General features: G+C 40.9%; 2 protein-coding genes across 3 annotated transcripts in view; both read right to left on the bottom strand.

Annotated features, from left to right (window-relative positions):
• LOC121387985 overlaps nt 1-18,424 on the bottom strand; it is a 19,349-nt gene extending 925 nt beyond the window's left edge. The window contains exons 1-4 of one of the 2 annotated variants that reach the window (XM_041519171.1): nt 18,361-18,424; nt 2,727-3,067; nt 1,377-1,727; nt 1-891 (exon numbers count right to left, since the gene is read on the bottom strand). The exon at nt 1-891 is cut by the window's left edge and continues 925 nt beyond it. In XM_041519171.1, the coding sequence (XP_041375105.1) occupies nt 776-891; nt 1,377-1,727; nt 2,727-2,949 (690 nt within the window). In that variant the 5' untranslated portion in view covers nt 2,950-3,067; nt 18,361-18,424 and the 3' untranslated portion in view covers nt 1-775. Of the gene's footprint in view, nt 892-1,376; nt 1,728-2,726; nt 3,068-6,929; nt 7,009-18,360 lie in introns of those variants that run through there. The other variant, XM_041519172.1, reaches the window with a different exon arrangement.
• LOC121388403 lies at nt 14,486-15,037 on the bottom strand. Its single transcript, XM_041519713.1, has one exon. The coding sequence runs from the start codon at nt 15,035-15,037 to the stop codon at nt 14,486-14,488; it is 552 nt and encodes a 183-aa protein (XP_041375647.1).
• Nucleotides 18,425-19,140: the final 716 nt, after the last annotated feature.

Genomic DNA, 19,140 nt, shown 5'->3' with positions numbered 1-19,140 from the left:
CTCCGTATGCTGTATTATTGATTACTTCAGTGGCATTGCAAGTGAAGCTGCATACATTGGCTGTTATAGCAGTTTGTTTTCACCCTTGTATTAAAAATGACATTTAATCTATACATGTATAATTTGATGGTAATATATTAATAATTTTTTTTTCCGGATTTGTTTCCTTGCCCCCCCCCCCCCCCCCACCCCGCTAGCTACGGCCCTATAGACAAATGAGGGGGACGAAAAAAAACCCCACAACTAGATGCTTAATTTTAAACACAAGCATCCAAGTCCAGTGAATGAACGGATGAATGAATGAATGAATGAATGAATAAATGGATGATGGATGGATGCTTAATTTTAAACACAAGCATCCAAGTCCAGTCAGTGAATGAATGAATGAATGAATGGATGGATGATGAATGAATGAATGAATGAATGAATGAATGAATGAATGAATGAATGAATGAATGAATGAATGAATGAATGTATGTTTAACGACACCTTGGCACAAAAATACACATCGGCTATTGGGTGTCAAAGGTAAGTTCAGTCTAGTGAAGAGTTTCAGAAGATGTTGCCCAAATGCTAAGGACAATTCTGAGTTGGACAACAGACCGATCCGGTGAAGAATTTCAGAAGATATTGCCCAAATGATTGAAGGACAATTCTAAGTTGTAGAACAAACCATTCCGGTGAAGAATTTCAGAAGTTATTGCCCAAATGATCGAGAGGACAATCCTATTTGTAGAACAAAACTAAAATGTTCGCTGTAACCAAGAAAATCACTTTAACGTTTGAAAGCCACACCATTGATGAGTTGACAGGCAATCGGGAGGAGGATGGTGAGCGCCACACACGTCGAACTGCGCCGAGCACTAGACGCTGCCTCCGCCTTTCCTCCTACTGGGGAAAAAAGAGAAGTTTTTAATGACATGGCAGCATATTTTCAGTCACCACAATTACCACACACACACAACACACACATACACACACACAACACACACTCACACAACACACATACAACACACACACACAATCGACACAAACCAATAAATAATAAATACCCTACCCTGAAGATAGACCGCTATTATTAGAACTCATCCCTGTTCAAATCCATTATTTTGATCCCACCCTGCTTGAATCTCGAGACTGTCATGAAATAAGAAAAACATTTGATTCTGAAATAAAGACTTCGTTTGATCCCACCCTACGTGTAATCTCGAGACTTTGACTTGGAATAAAAATTTCTTTTGATCCCACCATGAGTGAATCTCGAGACTGTCTTGAAATAAGGACATCTTTTGATCCCACCCTGTGTAAATCCCGAGACTTTTGCCCAACTAAGAACTAAGACGGGTAGCTGAGCATTGTTGCAGACAACAACTCACTGTGGAGCTTCAGGGTGAACGTGTTGGTGGGTTTCTTGTGTTGACTTTGAGCACACCACCAGTCTCCAACATCCTCCTTCTTGACAAGGAACTTCAACAGATATTGTACGCGGTCTGGCTTGGAGTCAGTTCGGTGAGCGGCTCCACATGACGGCGTGTACTCGTATCGACTGAAGATCACAACACAGTACGAACCGTACGACACATGTGAAAATTTCGCCATCTCCAGGCCACGCCTGTAAAAAAGCACGTCAAAGCCGACACCACTGGCCCCATCCACTGTACAGACCATTGTGTATTCGAAGCGAAGGACTCCTATGGGGCAAGTTCCGGATATCGTGAACTTGAGGCCTTCAAATAAAAACGCACAATTGTATTGTTAAATAATCTGACATTCGCAAAATCCTTCATTTTAACAAAACTTATTGATTGATATACGATGTACAAAGAACAGAAGTTAAAGTTAAAATTTGCTTTGTTTAACGGCATCACTAGATCACATTAATTTATTAATCATTGACAATTGGGTGTCAAACATTTGGTAATTTTAGTTTTAGGGAGGAAACCTACTAAAGTTAAAGCTTGTTTTGTTTAACGACACCACTAAACCAGTTTGATTTATTAATCATCGGCTACTGGATGTCAAACATTTGGTTTATTTTGACATATAGTCTTTGGGAGAAAACTCGCTACATTTTTCCATTAGTAGCAAGGGATCTTTTATATGCACCATCCCACAGACTGGGTAGCAACATACCACTGCCTTTGATAAACTATTTGTGGCGCACTGTTTGGAACGTGAATTAGCCTAATAGAACCATTGACGGAACAAAGTACACAGTCTTCTTACATCTAACATCCCCCAAAAACCTTCTAAGTATTTTCAGAGATTAGGAGTTAATTAAAGGGTAATTTAACAACTCTACACTTTTCAAACTACGACTCTTAACATATTGTTCTTTGCTCGATAGAGAGGAGTTCAAAGAGAAGATACCTGCTTGCGCCGCATACGTTACTCATATCGATAAAGCAGCAAGGGATCTTTAAATGTACTTTCCAATAAATATAATTTTTGTCTTGAAATAAGAACGTCTTTTGATCCCACCCTAAGTAAATCTCGAGACTTTGTCTTAAAATAAGAACTTCTTTTGATCCCACCCATCTTATATTGAGTCCTTATACTTTGTCATAAAATAAGAACTTCTTTTGCATGACCTAACCCTGCTTATATCCCGATACTTTGTCATGAAATAAGAACTTCTTTAGATTCCGCCCTCCGTACATTTTGATACTTTGACCTAACAAACAACTAAGAAGGGCATACAAGCATTGTTGCAAACGACGACTCACTGTGAAGCTTCAACGTGAACGTGTTGGTGTGTTTTGTTTTTTCATCTGGAGCACACCACCAGACTCCCAGATCCTCCTGTTTGACTTGGAACTTCACCATGTATTTCATGCTGTCTGGGTTGGAGGCTCTCCCTTCAAATGAATCACATGATGGTTTATAACCTATCAGATATGCCTCATAGTCACAGTAAAACCTGGACGCCAGTTGGTAAAGTCCCGCCATCTGTTGTCCATTCCTATAAAAACGTACGGTGAAGTCCAGACCCCGGCTCTACAGACCAATGTGTATGGTACGTCAAGCACGGCTATGGGGCCAGTCCCGGATATCGTGAACTTGAGGCCTTCAAATAAAACCGTACAATTTTATTGTGAAAGGCACAATCTCGCATTTACAAAATTGAAAACCAATATTTGTTGAAAAAACTGCTTTATGTTCGTCCTACAGGGCCCTGTTGTGGTCTTTGACACATCACCTCTATCATAATGTGTAAACAAAAAGCTCGTTACTGTAATTTTTATCACCTAACTCCGTTACTGTCATTTCTATTCCCTAATCTCGTTACTGTCGTTTCTAGCCTCATACCCAGTTACTGTCGTTTTTATCCCCTAATCCCGTTACTGTCATTTCTATCCCCTAACCTCGTTACTATCCCCTGACCTCGTTACTGTCATTTCTACCCCCTAACCCTGTTACTGTCAGTTCTATCCCCTAACCTCGTTACTGTCATTTCTATCTCCTAACCCCGTTACTGTCATTTCTATACCCATAACCCGTTATTGCCATTTCTATCCCCATACTTTGTTACTGTCATTTCTATACCCATACCCCGTTACTGTCATTTCTATCCCCTAACCCTGTTACTGTCATTTCTATCCCCATGTCCTGTTACTGTCATTTCTATCCCCATACCCTGTTACTGTCATTTCTATCCCCATACCCTGTTAGTCATTTCTATCCCCTAATCCTATTACTGTCGTTTCTATCCCCTAACCCCCGTTACTGTCGTTTCTATCTCCTAACTCCGTTACTGTTATTTCTATCCCCATACCCTGTTACTGTCATGTCTATCCCCTAATCCTATTACTGTTGTTTGTATCCCCTAACCCTGTTACTGTCGTTTCTATCCCCTAACCCTGTTCCTGTCATTTCTATCCCCTAACCTCGTTACTGTCATTTCTATCCCCTAACCCTGTTACTGTCATTTCTATCCCCTAACCCTGTTACTGTCATTTCTATCCCCATGTCCTGTTACTGTCATTTCTATCCCCATACCCTGTTACTGTCATTTCTATCCCCATACCCTGTTACTGTCATTTCTATCCCCTAATCCTATTACTGTCGTTTCTATCCCCTAACCCCCGTTACTGTCGTTTCTATCTCCTAACTCCGTTACTGTTATTTCTATCCCCATACCCTATTACTGTCATGTCTATCCCCTAATCCTATTACTGTTGTTTCTATCCCCTAACCCTGTTACTGTCGTTTCTATCCCCTAACCCTGTTCCTGTCATTTCTATCCCCTAACCTCGTTACTGTCATTTCTATCCCCTAACCTTGTTACTGTCGTTTCTATCTCCTAACTCCGTTACTGTCATTTCAATCCCCATACCCCGTTACTGTCATTTCTATCCCCTAACCTCATTACTGTCATTTCTATCCCCTAACCTCGTTACTGTCATTTCTATCCCCTAACCTTGTTACTGTCATTTCTATCCCCATACCCCGTTACTGTCATTTCTATCCTCTAATCCCGTTTCTATCCCCATACCCTGTTACTGTCATTTCTATCCCCTAACCTCGTTACTGTCGTTTCTATCCCCTAACCCTGTTGCTGTCATTTATATCCCCATACTCCGTTACTGTCTTTTCTATCCCCATATCTCGTTACTGTCATTTCTATCCCCTAACCTCGTTACTGTCGTTTCTATCCCCATACCTCGTTACTGTCATTTCTATCCCCTAACTCCGTTACTGTCATTTCTATCCCCTAACCCTGTTACTGTCATTTCTCTCCACAACCGACCTCGGTGGCGTCGTGGTTAGGCCATCGGTCTACAGGTTGGTAGGTACTGTGTTCGGATCCCAGTCGAGGCATGGGAATTTTAATCCAGATACCGACTCCAAACCCTGAGTGAGTGCTCCGCAAGGTTCAGTGGGTAGGTGTAAACCACTTGCACCGACCAGTGATCCATAACTGGTTCAACAAAGGCCATGGTTTGTGCTATCCTGCCTGAGTGAAGCGCAAATAAAAGATCTCTTGCTGCTAATCGGAAAGAGTAGCCCATGTAGTGGCGACAGCAGGTTTCCTCTCAAAATCTGTGTGGTCCTTAACCATATGTCTGACACCATATAACCGTAAATAAAATGTGTTGAGTGCGTCGTTAAATAAAACATTTCTTTCTTTCTCTCCCCATACCCAGTTACTGTCATGTCTATCCCCTAATCCTATTACTGTCGTTTCTATCCCCTAACCCCGTTACTGTCGTTTCTATCACCTAACTCCGCTACTGGCGTTTCTATCCTCTAACCCTGTTACTCTCATTTCTATCTCCATACCCTGTCACTTCTATCCCCTAATCCTATTACTGTCGTTTCTATCCCCTAACCTCGTTACTGTCGTTTCTATCCCCATACCTCGTTACTGTCATTTCTATCCCCTAACCTCACTACTGTCATTTCTATCCCCTAACCTCTTTACTGTCGTTTCTATCCCCTAACCCTGTTACTGTCATTTCTATCCCCTAACCTCGTTACTGTCGTTACTATCCCCTAACCCTGTTACTGTCGTTTTTATCCCACTAATCCCGTTACTGTCATTTTTATCCCCTAATGCCGTTACTGTCATTTTTATCCCCTAATGCCGTTACTGTCGTTTCTATCCCCATACCCCGTTACTTCTATCCCCTAATCCCGTTACTGTCATTTCTTTTCCCTAATCCTGTTACTGTTGTTTCTATCCCCATACCCCGTTACTGTCATTTCTATCCCCTAACCTCGTTACTGTCGTTTCTATCTCCTAACCCTGTTACTGTCGTTTTTATCCCCTAATCCCGTTACTGTCATTTCTATCCCCTAATGCCGTTACTGTCGTTTCTATCCCCTAACCCCGGAGCCGCTCAAATGGTGAACGACCTTGTAAATTTTGACGAATTATTAAAATATATAAATAAATCAATCTATGTACTTTCATTGAAATTGAGATAATTTGTTGTAAGGAAAACAAAAATAGCCGTTTACTTTAGAAATGGGGCTATTTGGTCAAGGAGAAGATACCCGTTGGCACCACATAGGCAATTTTACTGATAAAGCAGCAAGAGATCTCTTATATGCATTTTCCAATATATTGGGCAGTCTATATTACCACGGCCATTGATGTACCATGTAGCGGGGAACTGGTTGTAACAGGAAAAAACCCATCAGTCCATTGAGGGCGGTCGATCCCACTTCAGGCAGGTGTGCTACATCTCAACCCTAGAGGTCAAGAGGCCCCGCCTACTTCCAGCCTCGTCATTTAGTAGTAGCAGTAATAGCAGCAGTAGTAGTAGTAGTAGCAGTAGTAGTAATAGCAACAGCAGTAATAGTAGTAGTAGCAGTAACAGTAGTAGTAGCAGTAACAGTAGCAGTAACAGTAGCAGTAACAGTAGTAGTAGTAGTAGCAGCAGCAGTAATAGCAACAGCAGTAATAGTAGCAGTAATAGTAGTAGTAGTATCAGCAACAATAGTAGTAATAGTATTGGCAGTCAGTAGCGGATCCAGAAAATCCATTTAGGAGGACCCCAGTGACATGAGGCGGAATGCCAAGAGAACTTTGGTGGAAGTTTGGAGGATCGTAAAACAAATGAAAATTAATATATAATAAAATTATAACTGTCGAAACATTTTGGGGGGTGGGCTCCTGCCCCCCTAGATCCACCTTTGACAGTAGTAGCAGTAGCAGCATTAGTAATAGTAGTAGTAGCAGAGGTAATAGTATTAGTAAAAGTAATAATAGTAGTTACTATAACAGCAGCAGTAGTAGTAATAGTAGTAGTTGGAGCAGCAATAGCAGTAACAGTAGTAGCAATAGTAACAGTAGTAGCAATAGTAATAGCAGTAGTAATAGTAATAGTAATAGCAGCAGCAGCAGCAGTATTAGTATTAGTAGTAGCAGTAGTAACGTAGTACTGTCGTAGTAGTAGTAGTAGTGATAGTAGTAATGGTACCTTTAACAGAATATTTAACAGTAATAAGGATGAGCAAAGTCACGCCAACGATGGTACGCACTTTCCGAAGTTCCATAGCTGTAATGATGATGGACATGATTATTATAATTTTATTATTTTTATTATTATTATTATTATTATTATATACACAGCAATGAAATATAGAGATCTACAGAAACCATAAAAGTTGTATTCAGTGAAAAGTCTTATTTTCACTGTAGTTTAGTTACAGTGAAAATATAGAAATCATATTTATTTTTTGTGAACAAATTCATGATTCAGCATAGGCGTACGGACTAAAAATACAAAATGCATTCATAAAAAAGTAAAACGATTCTCAAAGGTTTCTGCAACTTGGCACACAATTTAAAAAATTGGATTTGACAGTTTGCATATATACTCTTCAAAAAAAGAAACGCAAAAAGGTACAAATGGGTTATAACTCCGATTTTATGTTTCCTACCGGTTCATGCTTTGTGAATATAAGGTCATTGCATGTCCCAAACACATTCCCACGGTTACATTCGATAAAACGCAGCTACTGTACAATAAAGTTCCAAAATGTGAATATTCGCAAAAACGCAGCCACGTGCAAACCATGTCACCACTGCACGTGCGTTGTCTGCACGTGCAACATGAACACCGACAGTATAAAAGTGCAGGGTGTTCGCTTGCCTGGCCTCTGTATCTGGCCGACAGTTGACAATCCAGGACATGCCACGTCTCAGTGAACCGCAGAGAAACAATGCCATCGGCCGACTAGACGCAGGCGAATCCAGAACGGCCGTTGCCAGGGCATTCCATGTGTCCCCAAGCACCATCTCCAGACTGTGGGACCGTTACCAGCAACATGGATCAACACGTGACCTCCCTAGATCCGGTCGACCACGGGTCACTACCCCCGGGCAGGACCGCTACATCCGGGTACGCCACATTCGGGAACGATTGACTACTGCCACCTCCACAGCCGCAGCAATACCAGGTTTGCGCAGGATATCCGACCAGACCGTACGGAACCGCCTACGTGAGGTAGGAATTCGTGCCAGACGTCCAGTTCGAGGTGTCATCTTAACACCACAACACCGTCGACTCCGACTGCAGTGGTGCCAGATTCATCGACAATGGCCTCAACTGCGATGGAGACAGGTGTGGTTCAGTGACGAGTCCCGATTTCTGCTCCGACGTCATGATGGAAGATGTCGCGTGTATAGGCGTCGTGGTGAACGTTATGCGGCAAACTGCGTGCAGGAAGTGGACAGATTCGGCGGGGGTAGTGTCATGGTGTGGGCAGCCATCTCACACACTGGCAGAACTGACCTGGTCCACGTGCAGGGTAACCTGAATGCACAGGGCTACATTGACCAGATCCTCCGGCCACACATCGTTCCAGTTATGGCCAACGCCAACGCAGTGTTCCAACATGACAACGCCAGGCCTCACACAGCACGTCTCACAACGGCTTTCCTACAGAACAACATTAATGTCCTTCCTTGGCCATCGATATCACCGGATTTGAACCCAATTGAGCATCTATGGGACGAGTTGGACCGACGCCTCCGACAGCGACAACCACAGCCCCAGACCCTGCCCGAGCTGGCAGCAGCCTTGCAGGCCGAGTGGGCCACCATCCCCCGGGACGTCATCCGTACTCTGGTTGCTTCAATGGGCAGGCGGTGCCAGGCAGTTGTCAACACACGCGGAGGCCACAACCGGTATTGACTCCAGATGACCTTGACCTTGGTGGTGTGTCCTATCACTTACTCACAATGGACTAGAGTGAATTGTGAACAATCCTGCAACATTTGGTAATTATCGGACTCACCATTCAATAATTAAATCAATTCTCCAAATGTTACGACAATGTGGTTTTGCGTTTCTTCTTTTGAAGAGTATAGTTCACTTTTGTCATCATGTATTTATCAGACAACCATGTAATATGCACATTGTTGATAGCGTAATTGTTAAGTCAAATGATAGTCTTTCAGGCGTGTTGGAAATCGACGGTTGCGGACTGGTCTTGCTGGCATCTCGGTATGGACCGGGGCAGGTGTAGACACGATCGGCATAGGTGAAACAAACTTCGAAGGAGTCCTCGGCTGCTTGGTCGGAGTGACAGCGGACCTCGACTGCTATCGAGTGGGTTGAGGAGTTGATGGCTTTGATGTCACGATGGTGTTGTCATCTTCATCCTCCTTTTCCTCATCACTTAGAGAGAGTTGTGTACCGTTGATAGGTTTAAAATGTGAGGAGTTGCGAGTGATTTGTCTCTCACCACGTTGCGCGGTGATCATGGTGACTTTCTTGTGGACGACGACATACAGCAGATGAGAATATGGAGTTGACAGTTTCTTCATCCTCTTCTGCTTCACTAGGACGTAATCACCTGGCGATAGATCTGATACTCGCGTGTGTCGTTTTGCGTCAGCATAGTCGGTCATTTTGCACTTGCTGATATGGTCATTTTCAGTGATGAGGCTGTGGACAGATCTGTGTGTCTGACTTATGATAGGAGGCTCGGGCAGACCAATTTTCATCTTGCGGCCAGTCAGTGCTTCAAAAGGAGATACTTTGGTGGAGGTGTGCGGTGTATCTCTGTAAAGACGTAGGAAAGTGGGAAGCTGTGACTTCCAAGCAATGTTGTCGGCGACTGATGCACGGATTGTCTTATTCAGTGTAGCCATGAAACGTTCAGCCTCTCCATTTGCTTCTGGCCAGAGGGGCGTAATCTTCCTGTGATGGATCCCAAAACTGGACATAATGCTTGTAAATTCATCACCGTTGAACGGAGGCCCATTATCTGTTTTGACTGTTGTTGGGATTCCTTGGCGTGAGAAGATCACTTCCAAATTTGGTGGCAGAGGTGGATGGGACGATTTCAACCTCGGAAAATCAACTATACTCATCTATGACAACAAGCAAATAATCGCCTGATGGGAACGGACCAGCAAAGTGAATGGCGAGTGAACTCCATGGTTCAGATAGCAAGGGAGTGGGTTGAAGAGGTTCACGTTGGACAGGCCCTGGACGTGATGCTTGGCAGGGAATGCAGGATTTGACAGCATCTTCCACAAACTTGTCAATTCCATGGAACCAGACCTTCTCTCTGATGCATTACTTGGTCTTAACAATTCACTGGTGTGCTTGATGTGCTATTGCAATGACTTTCTGTTGCAAAGTTGCTGGGATAACAAGACAATTTCCTCGGATGATGTAGTCGGCTGGATTTAGGTCATCTGTTCCTGGAGCATAGACTAGTGTCATCTCATAGGGCATAAGATGTAAATGCCATCTTTCCATCCGGGCTGTAGTCGTCTTTTGGCTGTCCATGATTCCCAGTAGTGGCTTGTGATCAGTGACCACTACGAAACCGGAGCCAAAGAGGTACAGATGGAAGTGTTCTACTCCATAGACAACTGCCAAGAGTTCTCTGTCTGTTTGGGAGTAACGTTGTTCAGTGGCAGTGAGAGCACAACTGGCATAGCAAATGGCCTTTCCTTTCTGGGTCAAAATTGCTCCTAGACCAACAGGACTTAATCGACCAAGACTGTAGTTTCTTCTTTAGGATTGAAGTAAGCCATGACTGGTGTTTACGTCAGATTGCTTCAGCTTGTCAAAAGCTTGTTGTTCTGTTTGTGACCATTTCCATGCGATGCCCCGTCTGGTGAGCTTCCTAAGGGACTCAGTCATGGTTGCGTAATCAGAGATGAACCTCGAAATGTACTGCGTCATTCCTAGGAACAGTGTTCGAGATTAACGGTATCCCGATATCCCGGGGATACCAGGATTTAAATTTGGATACCAGATTTCAAGAACCCTGTATCCCACCAGGATACTGAAACGAAACCCAGAGTTCACTTGAAATCATGTGACTCGGTGTTGACAAAAAGGATAAATTCCCACGCCAGGTCCGGCCACCCCTTTCGGTTGTGGACTTCCAAAAGGTTCTACAACTTAATACATTTTATAATAATGGTCTGTCCAGTAATCTAACGACCTGCCACAAGGTTAACCAAAACACAACAATTTTAAAACATTTATTCAACACAAAGACAAAGAGCTCTTAACAAAATACTGTGGACATTTGACAAGTTATACAATAATATTACCCTGAGATTTCCGACAAATATACTTATTTGAAAGTTCCATACCAAATAAAACACCGGTCTACATGAAAAACTTATAATATCGGTAATTTAGGCTACAACTCCTATTACAAATAAATTAGTCCCTATCGGAAACTATCAATTTGATTTGAAAGATGATTTACACCAAAATCACAAAACTACAATTCTTCCATGTTACAATTAATTTCCGCAACAGCCCCTATTACAAATGTGAATATCCCACATAGAAATTCAACAATTGGTTTGAAAGCCGAATTATCACGGAGTTCACTACACCTCCCAAACCTCAAACAAACATATCGGAAAACAAATAACTAAAATGTGTCTGCATGTTTAGAAATAATATTTCCAAGACAAATAAATGGCGTGCACCCCCATGCACAACCAACAAAATGACAACAATTCTTTTACTAACAATGTACAACGATTAACCCCATAGCCAGTAATAAAGCATATGGAAACGGAGAGGGAGAGAGAGAAAGAAACTCTAAAATCTTGGCTTTAACACCCCTTAAAACATTAATTTACCCAAACCATAATAACTTACGTGTTGACCCTATGAAAACACATCAGAAAGTAAAGTTCCAAGTTTGACCACACGGGCAACACGAGGACGAAATCGTATCTCATTGGTTCATCCCAAATAAACAATCATATAAAAATTATTACCCATAACAATTACGCCTAAAATTCACCAATATATTCTATTATTACTACAATAGTGTATCCACTTAACAAAATAAAAATATTAATTAAAAGAAAATACAAAAAAAAAAATATATATTTTACTTCCTGTTAAATTACCGTAAAACCTTTAAATATTACCATACTTAAAATTTTATCTTAATAACAATGAATTCCATGTTTTTATCCCAGCAGTATTATTCAGTTAGTAAATCGTGATTAGTATAGTTAATACAGAAGAAATAGAGAATATAACAAAATAAAATTACAACTAAAAAAAGAAACTAGGACAGAAAAGTTAAATGGATAAAAACATGCTTCATTACAATACCATATAATGTTTGTTTTTTAATTCTGCGTTTTTATTTTTCACTGAAACAATAAAAGTCGTCATTTACTGGAGAAGTTAAGTAACAGTATGTTCGAGCTCGTACCCAGTCTAATGCTACACTGGAGCAATAGCGGCGTATCAATAGACTAAGAACTGCTAAGTCACTATTGTTTTTGTTGGATGTTTCCTCCCTTCAAATGTTTTTGGGGATATTGATTTCACATCAGCAGAAAATTAATACGGGTAGGTTTATCATTTGTAATGTCAGAAACATTTATAGATTACTGCTAAAAAATATTAATTTATGTCAGTATTACGCAAAAATAGATACAGCAAATCTTTTTGCCAATTCCGTTTGATTGCGAATTTCACGAATTCTGCGTTTTCGATTGCATTATTTATGAATTTCATTTAAGTGGGATATTAAATTCTCAGGTGGGATACCAGATTTTGAAATGTTAGTATCCAACTGAGATACTGCCAAAAAGTTTTAATCTTAAACACTGTAGGAAGGAATGAACTTCGCTGACATTCTCTGGAGGAGCTGTGTTGATAATGGTCTTAATCTTGTTGGGATCAGCCGAGACACCATTTGCACCAAACACATGTCCAAAGAAAGTCAGTTCATTTGTGGAGAACACACATTTTTCTCTATTGACCTTGGCACCACTCTTCTAGCTTTTGCAGTGTTGCTCGAAGACTTATCATGTTCAGATTGTGTCTTGCAATAATGTCATCAGAGAGGTTTCGAGCACCTGGAATGTTGCCGAGTATTTCCGCGATTGCGTTTGGAATATTTCTGCAGCAGCGTTGACTCCGAAGAGTAGGCGTTTGTAGCGGCGAAGACCAACATGCGTGGTGAAGGTAGTGATATAACGACTCGCTTCATCCAGGTCTAGCTGATGGTATGCGTTAGTCAGGTCTAGTTTGCTGAAAACAGTTGAGCCATTCAGGTCAGCAACGAGATCATCAAACGTCGGCATTGGGTGTCTTTCTCTCTGTATGGCTTTGTTAGGTTCTCTCATGTCAACGCAGATTCTTACACCACCAGCTTTCTTTGGGACGGCGACGATTGGGCCTTCTACCTTTTCAATCAGGCCATCGGATTTCACGGTACCGATCGTTACAGGTAGCGTGTCGGCAAAACCACGGAACCGAAATTTCGTTTCCCATGATTATTATGTCGATTAAAAAAATATATATATATTTATCTATATGTAATAAATTATACAAATAATAATGTTTCTCATATAAAACTACTGGAGATAGTTTTTAACACAATCACGACACCCGATTCGGATTTTAGTGTTCGCCATACTTCTCAGTGTTCGAGTAAACCCGAATCAGAGTTCGACACCGCGCTCAAATCAAACCCGACCAGAAATTGTAATATTGAAATCATGGCATCTACTCCAAAGAACACGAGTCCATTTCGGTTTCGATGACGTAGGTAATAATAGGTATGAGCCTACATTGTACCCGCGTACGCATATCTATAAATAATTGATCCATATGTATATTGCACATTTGAACCAAAATCACTGGCTCTAATTATTTGTAGTGTCGCTGTTAAATTTAGGGACCTAAAATAGGATTTTAATTCAAATATTATTTGATAAAAATAATTAACCTTTTATTAGTCACTGAAGTCGACAAATTTATTGCCGATGTCACGCATGCACTTGAGTACTGAAGGTGACAATCGAATAAGCTCCACTATTTCCTGTCTTTTCATTAAGGGCGGAAATGACGTAAACTGTTATATTTATGTAGCTGTCAGTCAGAACAGCATGCGTATGTAATGTGGAGGGGAGGGGAGGGGAAGTGGCGCGACTGTGTCGAAAATATTGAGTTTGAAAACGTCTCTTTTCACGGGTTTGTGCGTTGGATAATCGGTAGCTTGGGCGGACTCAATTTTTTTCAGCCCAGAAGTGGCCGTAATGCAAACAGTCAGTTGGCTGGATTGGAACCTTTATTTGATGTAAAAAAAAAAAAAAAAACCAGTCAGTTGGCTGGATTGGAACCTTTATTTGATGTAAAACAAACCCAGTCAGTTGGCTGGATTGGAACCTTTATTTGATGTAAAACAAAACCAGTCAGTTGGCTGGATTGGAACCTTTATTTGATGTAAAAAAAAAACCCAGTCAGTTGACTGGATTGGAACCTTTATTTGATGTAAAACAACAGTCAGTTGGCTGGATTGGAACCTTTATTTGTTGTCATTTAAAATATTAAGTCAGTTGGCAAGATTCGAACATATTACCCAACCTGCATAGCATTTTGACAATCCATTGCATTATGGTATACGAAATGGGTTCCCATAACTTGTTTTCGTGGAACCTAAAAACAGCTTCCGATGGGTTCCCATGATCTCAGAGCACGGAACCCACAAAGTGTTTCCCATGAAATTTGAAATCCTATGGCTTGTCAATGACATCCATCTTCTCGAGTCGATCGAGTTCCTTCTCAACATCTTTGCGGACGTGAAACGGAATGCGTCTGTGTCTCTGCAATACTTGTGGTACAAATGCGTCAATATGTAACTTGATTTTGATGTCCTTGATCCGACCCATGGTTCCATCAAATAAGGTGGGAAACTCATCACGGATGGTTTTTGGACCAGTTTGAAGGGAGAAATAGATTAGCTGCATCCTCTGAGCTGTTTCACCACTCAGAAGGTTGCTGGAGGTGTTTGATTCTAATACGTAGAACTTTGCCAGAGTTGTGTTCGACTCATAACTTATTTCTGAATCAAAGAAACCTTGTACAGGAAGATAATGTTTAGAGCCAAATGCATATAACTTTGGCAATGGAGATTGAAGCCTGGGTTTCTTGGCGAGTGCATCATATGTAGAATGACCTATGATATTAACAGAAGCACCAGTATCAATCACGAAGTCAATGGGACAGTTCATGATGCATGCTGGATCTTTGGCGATTGACAATCTTGTCAGTGATGGAGAATACATGCTCTTCATCAGACACAGATGACATGGAGGCAACGCTACTTGGGCGGATGTTGTTTGTTTTTTCTCTACTCATGCGTATCTCATAGGAGTACCGGGACAGACCACAATGTTCACTATAAGTTCCAAGACACTATTGGGGTCAGGCCGATTTCCCCCCCGAATTAATGAAGAGTGCCCGAATCTGGAGTACAGCGTTTATTCATATTAGCATTACTGCCAAACATTTATATATAGCTGCAGACGAATCACCACGCATTTGTACATGGATTACACCTAATATTCTGGGTAGAATGATGGAAATAAATTTTGCCTGAATTTTTTTGTATTGTTTTCTGCCCGAATTTGAGGATTTTCTCCTGACACCCCCCCCCCCCCCCCCCCCATCTCGTACGCTTATGTGATTCAGTTATATCCCTTGTAACTTATTACGTTTTAATTATCGAGGCTAGTGTCGCTTCTTCGTGTTTAAGTTGGATAATTACCAATGCATCTGATCATGTTTGAAATAAATAAATAATAATACAGGCCCGTAGGAACGACTTTGGGAGTAAGGGGGCACTGACGGATCGGGTACAAACTTTATATCAGATTTTGGTTACAATGGCAAACATTAATGTGTAAAAAAAAAAAACAGGCCTGTAATGTAATTTAAACAATTGTACCTATAAATGTTTTTTAGAATTTTAGTGCAATTACGATAAACTATCTAAAACTGATTGAATATGAAGCTAAATAATGTCCTGTCGTTGAGGGGAACGGGATGTAGCTCAAGCGGCAGCGTGTCCGCCTGTGAAGCGGTTGGTCATCGGATCGATCCTTCTCAGTAGACCCATTTGCAGTTTGGGCTATTTTCCGTTCCAACCAGTGGTCCACAACTGGTTCATCAAAGGCGGTGGTATGTGCTGTCCTGTTTGTGGGGAAATTGCGTATAAAAGACCCCTTGCTGCTTATCGGAAAGAGTAGCCTATGTGGCGGCAGCGGGTTTCCTCTAAAGAAATATGTCAGAATGACCAAATGTTTGACGTCCAATAGCCGATGATAAGATAAAAGTCAATGTGCTCTAGAGGCGTCATTTAAATAAAACAAACTTTACTTTTTTCCTGTCGTTGAGTGTAAGTTAAAGTTAAATTTCAAAATTTCAAAATCGTCTGTTCAAAATCATACTACTAAATGCAGAGCTGTAGTTAGCGGGGTATGGGTGGGAATGTCAACTACCCCCTCCAGTAAATCCCCCCCCCCCCAAAAAAAAAAAAATAAAAAATAATAAAAAAAAATAATAATAATAATAAATAAATAATAATAAATAAAAAAATCTTTAAATATTTCCTAGTTCTACATATAAAATGGTGCTTTAGGCGATCTAAATATAAACATGTTGTCGGACAAAGTATAAACTGTTGGGATATTCACCGATATACGTTAGGGGTGATTATTGCGGTCAGTTTTACTATTGCTTTAGTATTGCGACAGTTAAAATACTATTGTGATAGTATTGCAATAGTGATAGTACTGTTGTGATATTATTGCGAGTTCTTCAATAGCTTGATAACAATAATATGAATAGATATTTCGCAAAACTATTTACCTTAGTCTTCAAATATAGGCTATGTGTATGTGTGTGTGTGTGTGTGTGTGTGTGTGTATGTGTGTGTGTGTGTGTGTGTTTCTGTGTGTGTGAATATGCGTGTGTATGTACGTATGTCTGTGTTTGTACATAATTATTTGTAATAATGTCACTATGTCGTAGACTATATTATTTGACTGCATACTATCAAAACTATCGATAGTTGATCAAACAATTGCGATAGATATCGAGTTGAATTAACTATCGATGCATTGTTATCGAGGCACATATCGATAGTTCGATGTATTGTTACACCACTAATATACATGTACCTCGAAAAGTGTGGGTATAACTATTACTTATATACATTTATTATTTGTAAAGCAGTCATTCAGAGCTCATATCCCTAACGCTATGTGTATGATATGGGGGGGGGGGGGGGGGGGGGGGGGGGGGGGGCGGAACTATTTTATTGGTTCCCGACGGGACCATTTGGTTTAACGTGAAGCACATAGACCAGTCTAGCGGACGTTAGCAACACGCGGTTGACTGAACTTACCCCTAGGCCCGAGTTCAGTCCCAACTTCAGCCGACAAACGTTTCGCTAACGTTCGTGAACTATTTGATTGGTTCCCAACATGGTCATTTGGTTTACTCTGAAGGGGACTAACATGTCTGACGACGTTTTTCCGCTCGGTCTGGTTGAACGCAGCCCAGCTAGACTGGTTTATACGCTTCACGGTGAACCAAATGGCCGACGAGACCAATCAAATAGTTCGCGAATGTTAACTGACTGACCTTTGGAGTTTGGGCAGTAATATATTTATTTTGTTTGTTTTCAAGTAATTCCGTTTGGCAAAAACTTTCACTGTGTCTAAAAATAAAATTAAATTAAAAAAGACATGGTATGTATTATGACGCGGCATGTATTTTGGCGCGTTATCTTTAAATAGCAAGTGTGCGTCATCAAAGGAAAGCTGTGACGTCAAAAGTTTTTGTCGACAAGTATTTTTGTACTTATAAGAATAAAGCAATGTTTATAATTTGTCAGTTTGCGGTAAGTATAAACAATTAAAAGTACCATGTAGGCCTAACTAAACGTACTATTTTCCGTAAGGCACTTTTTTAAACATACATAAACATCCCTCTATCCAGGGCCGTACCCTCCGGGGGGGCAGGGGGGGCAGCTGCCCCCCCTGAGAATCTTGTCCTTTTTTTTTTTTTTATATATCTCCAGTAATAGCATAGAAATGTTTAATCTTTATAGTATGTTAAAAATTATTTATAAAATTTAGTGCCCCCCCATGGATTTTGGTCAGGGTACGGCCCTGCTATCTCCAAATTTTCACAATGAATTTTACTCACCTGCTGCACGAAACATTGTCGTCTGCTACTACCACTAGTGAAATAAACACAAGGCAATGAGATCACCCCTACGTTAATTTATTTCTGTGGACATCCGAATGAGTCCCCTGTCCTTATATTTTACATACACTGCATACGATTATATTGGTTTATTATATTATATATTAAATGATGTTCAAGTGCATAAAACAAACCCAAACAAAAAACAACAACTCTCGAATGGCTGTCAAATTTACTCCTACTCTATCAATGTACTAATAGTGACAATAAAAGACGCGGATTCGGGGGACGGGATCTTAGGGATTTCAGCTAATAAACAGGGTGGGGTAGGGTCCAGGATTTGGACGCGCCTAAAAATACTAAAATCGATATAAAATTTACAATTTCTTCTCACCGAAATATCACCTTTTCTGGATAAGTCACGATGGTCAAATTACATCGCCGTGACGTCGACGAAGAAGGTTTACTTTTTGTTTTTGCCGGAAGTTGCGACTTGATAGCACTATACAGCTAGTTCCCTTGTGTGTCCCGTGAAGAAAATAGTTCGCTTGTTGGTTTTGCATAGAACCATGTTTGAAGGCTCATTATTAGGAATATGAAATCTTAAGCTTAGCGATAGCCAAGGAGTTATTTAAAAAAAAGAAAACAGAAAAAAGAATAGATTAGATTTGATTGATTTTTTATTACGAGTGTAAATTGTTTGGCTGTAATGAGGCTCAATATTCATTCACCTGGCTTCACTTATTTATTCCAAAGAGCTCAGTGCTGTGCTAGTTTTTACTTAATAAACTTGTCTGGGAGTGGCAGTCCTCTTTATGGCAGTGTTAGAAGGATGAGTTCTCTAGTAAATAATCTCAAGAGTGGCTGTCCTCCTAGACGAAACACTAGAGAATCAATCACTATTTTGCCAAATGCCCATTCCACGGGCGTAAGAAGGTGTCAACAAGTGTGTGTGTGTCTGGGGGGGGGGGGGGGGGGGGGGGGGCACAGGCACACACATAAATACACATATAGATATATAAAAACCATAGCTGTTGTAAAAAAATGAAATGCCCCCAACCCCGCTTCCTACGCCAGTGCAAATGATTCGACTGCATTGTGCAGAGGTGCGGTCTTGATAACGGATAAAGGTTTTGTTGTTCAGATTAAAGGATATGATTCGTTTAGGAACGAT

The sequence above is a fragment of the Gigantopelta aegis genome, chromosome 14 (genome assembly GCF_016097555.1).
Source record: "Gigantopelta aegis isolate Gae_Host chromosome 14, Gae_host_genome, whole genome shotgun sequence".
Classification (NCBI taxonomy): Eukaryota; Metazoa; Mollusca; class Gastropoda; order Neomphalida; family Peltospiridae; genus Gigantopelta; species Gigantopelta aegis.
The sequence above is the reverse complement of the archived record's forward strand: the minus strand, read 5'-3'. Positions and strand labels throughout refer to the sequence as shown.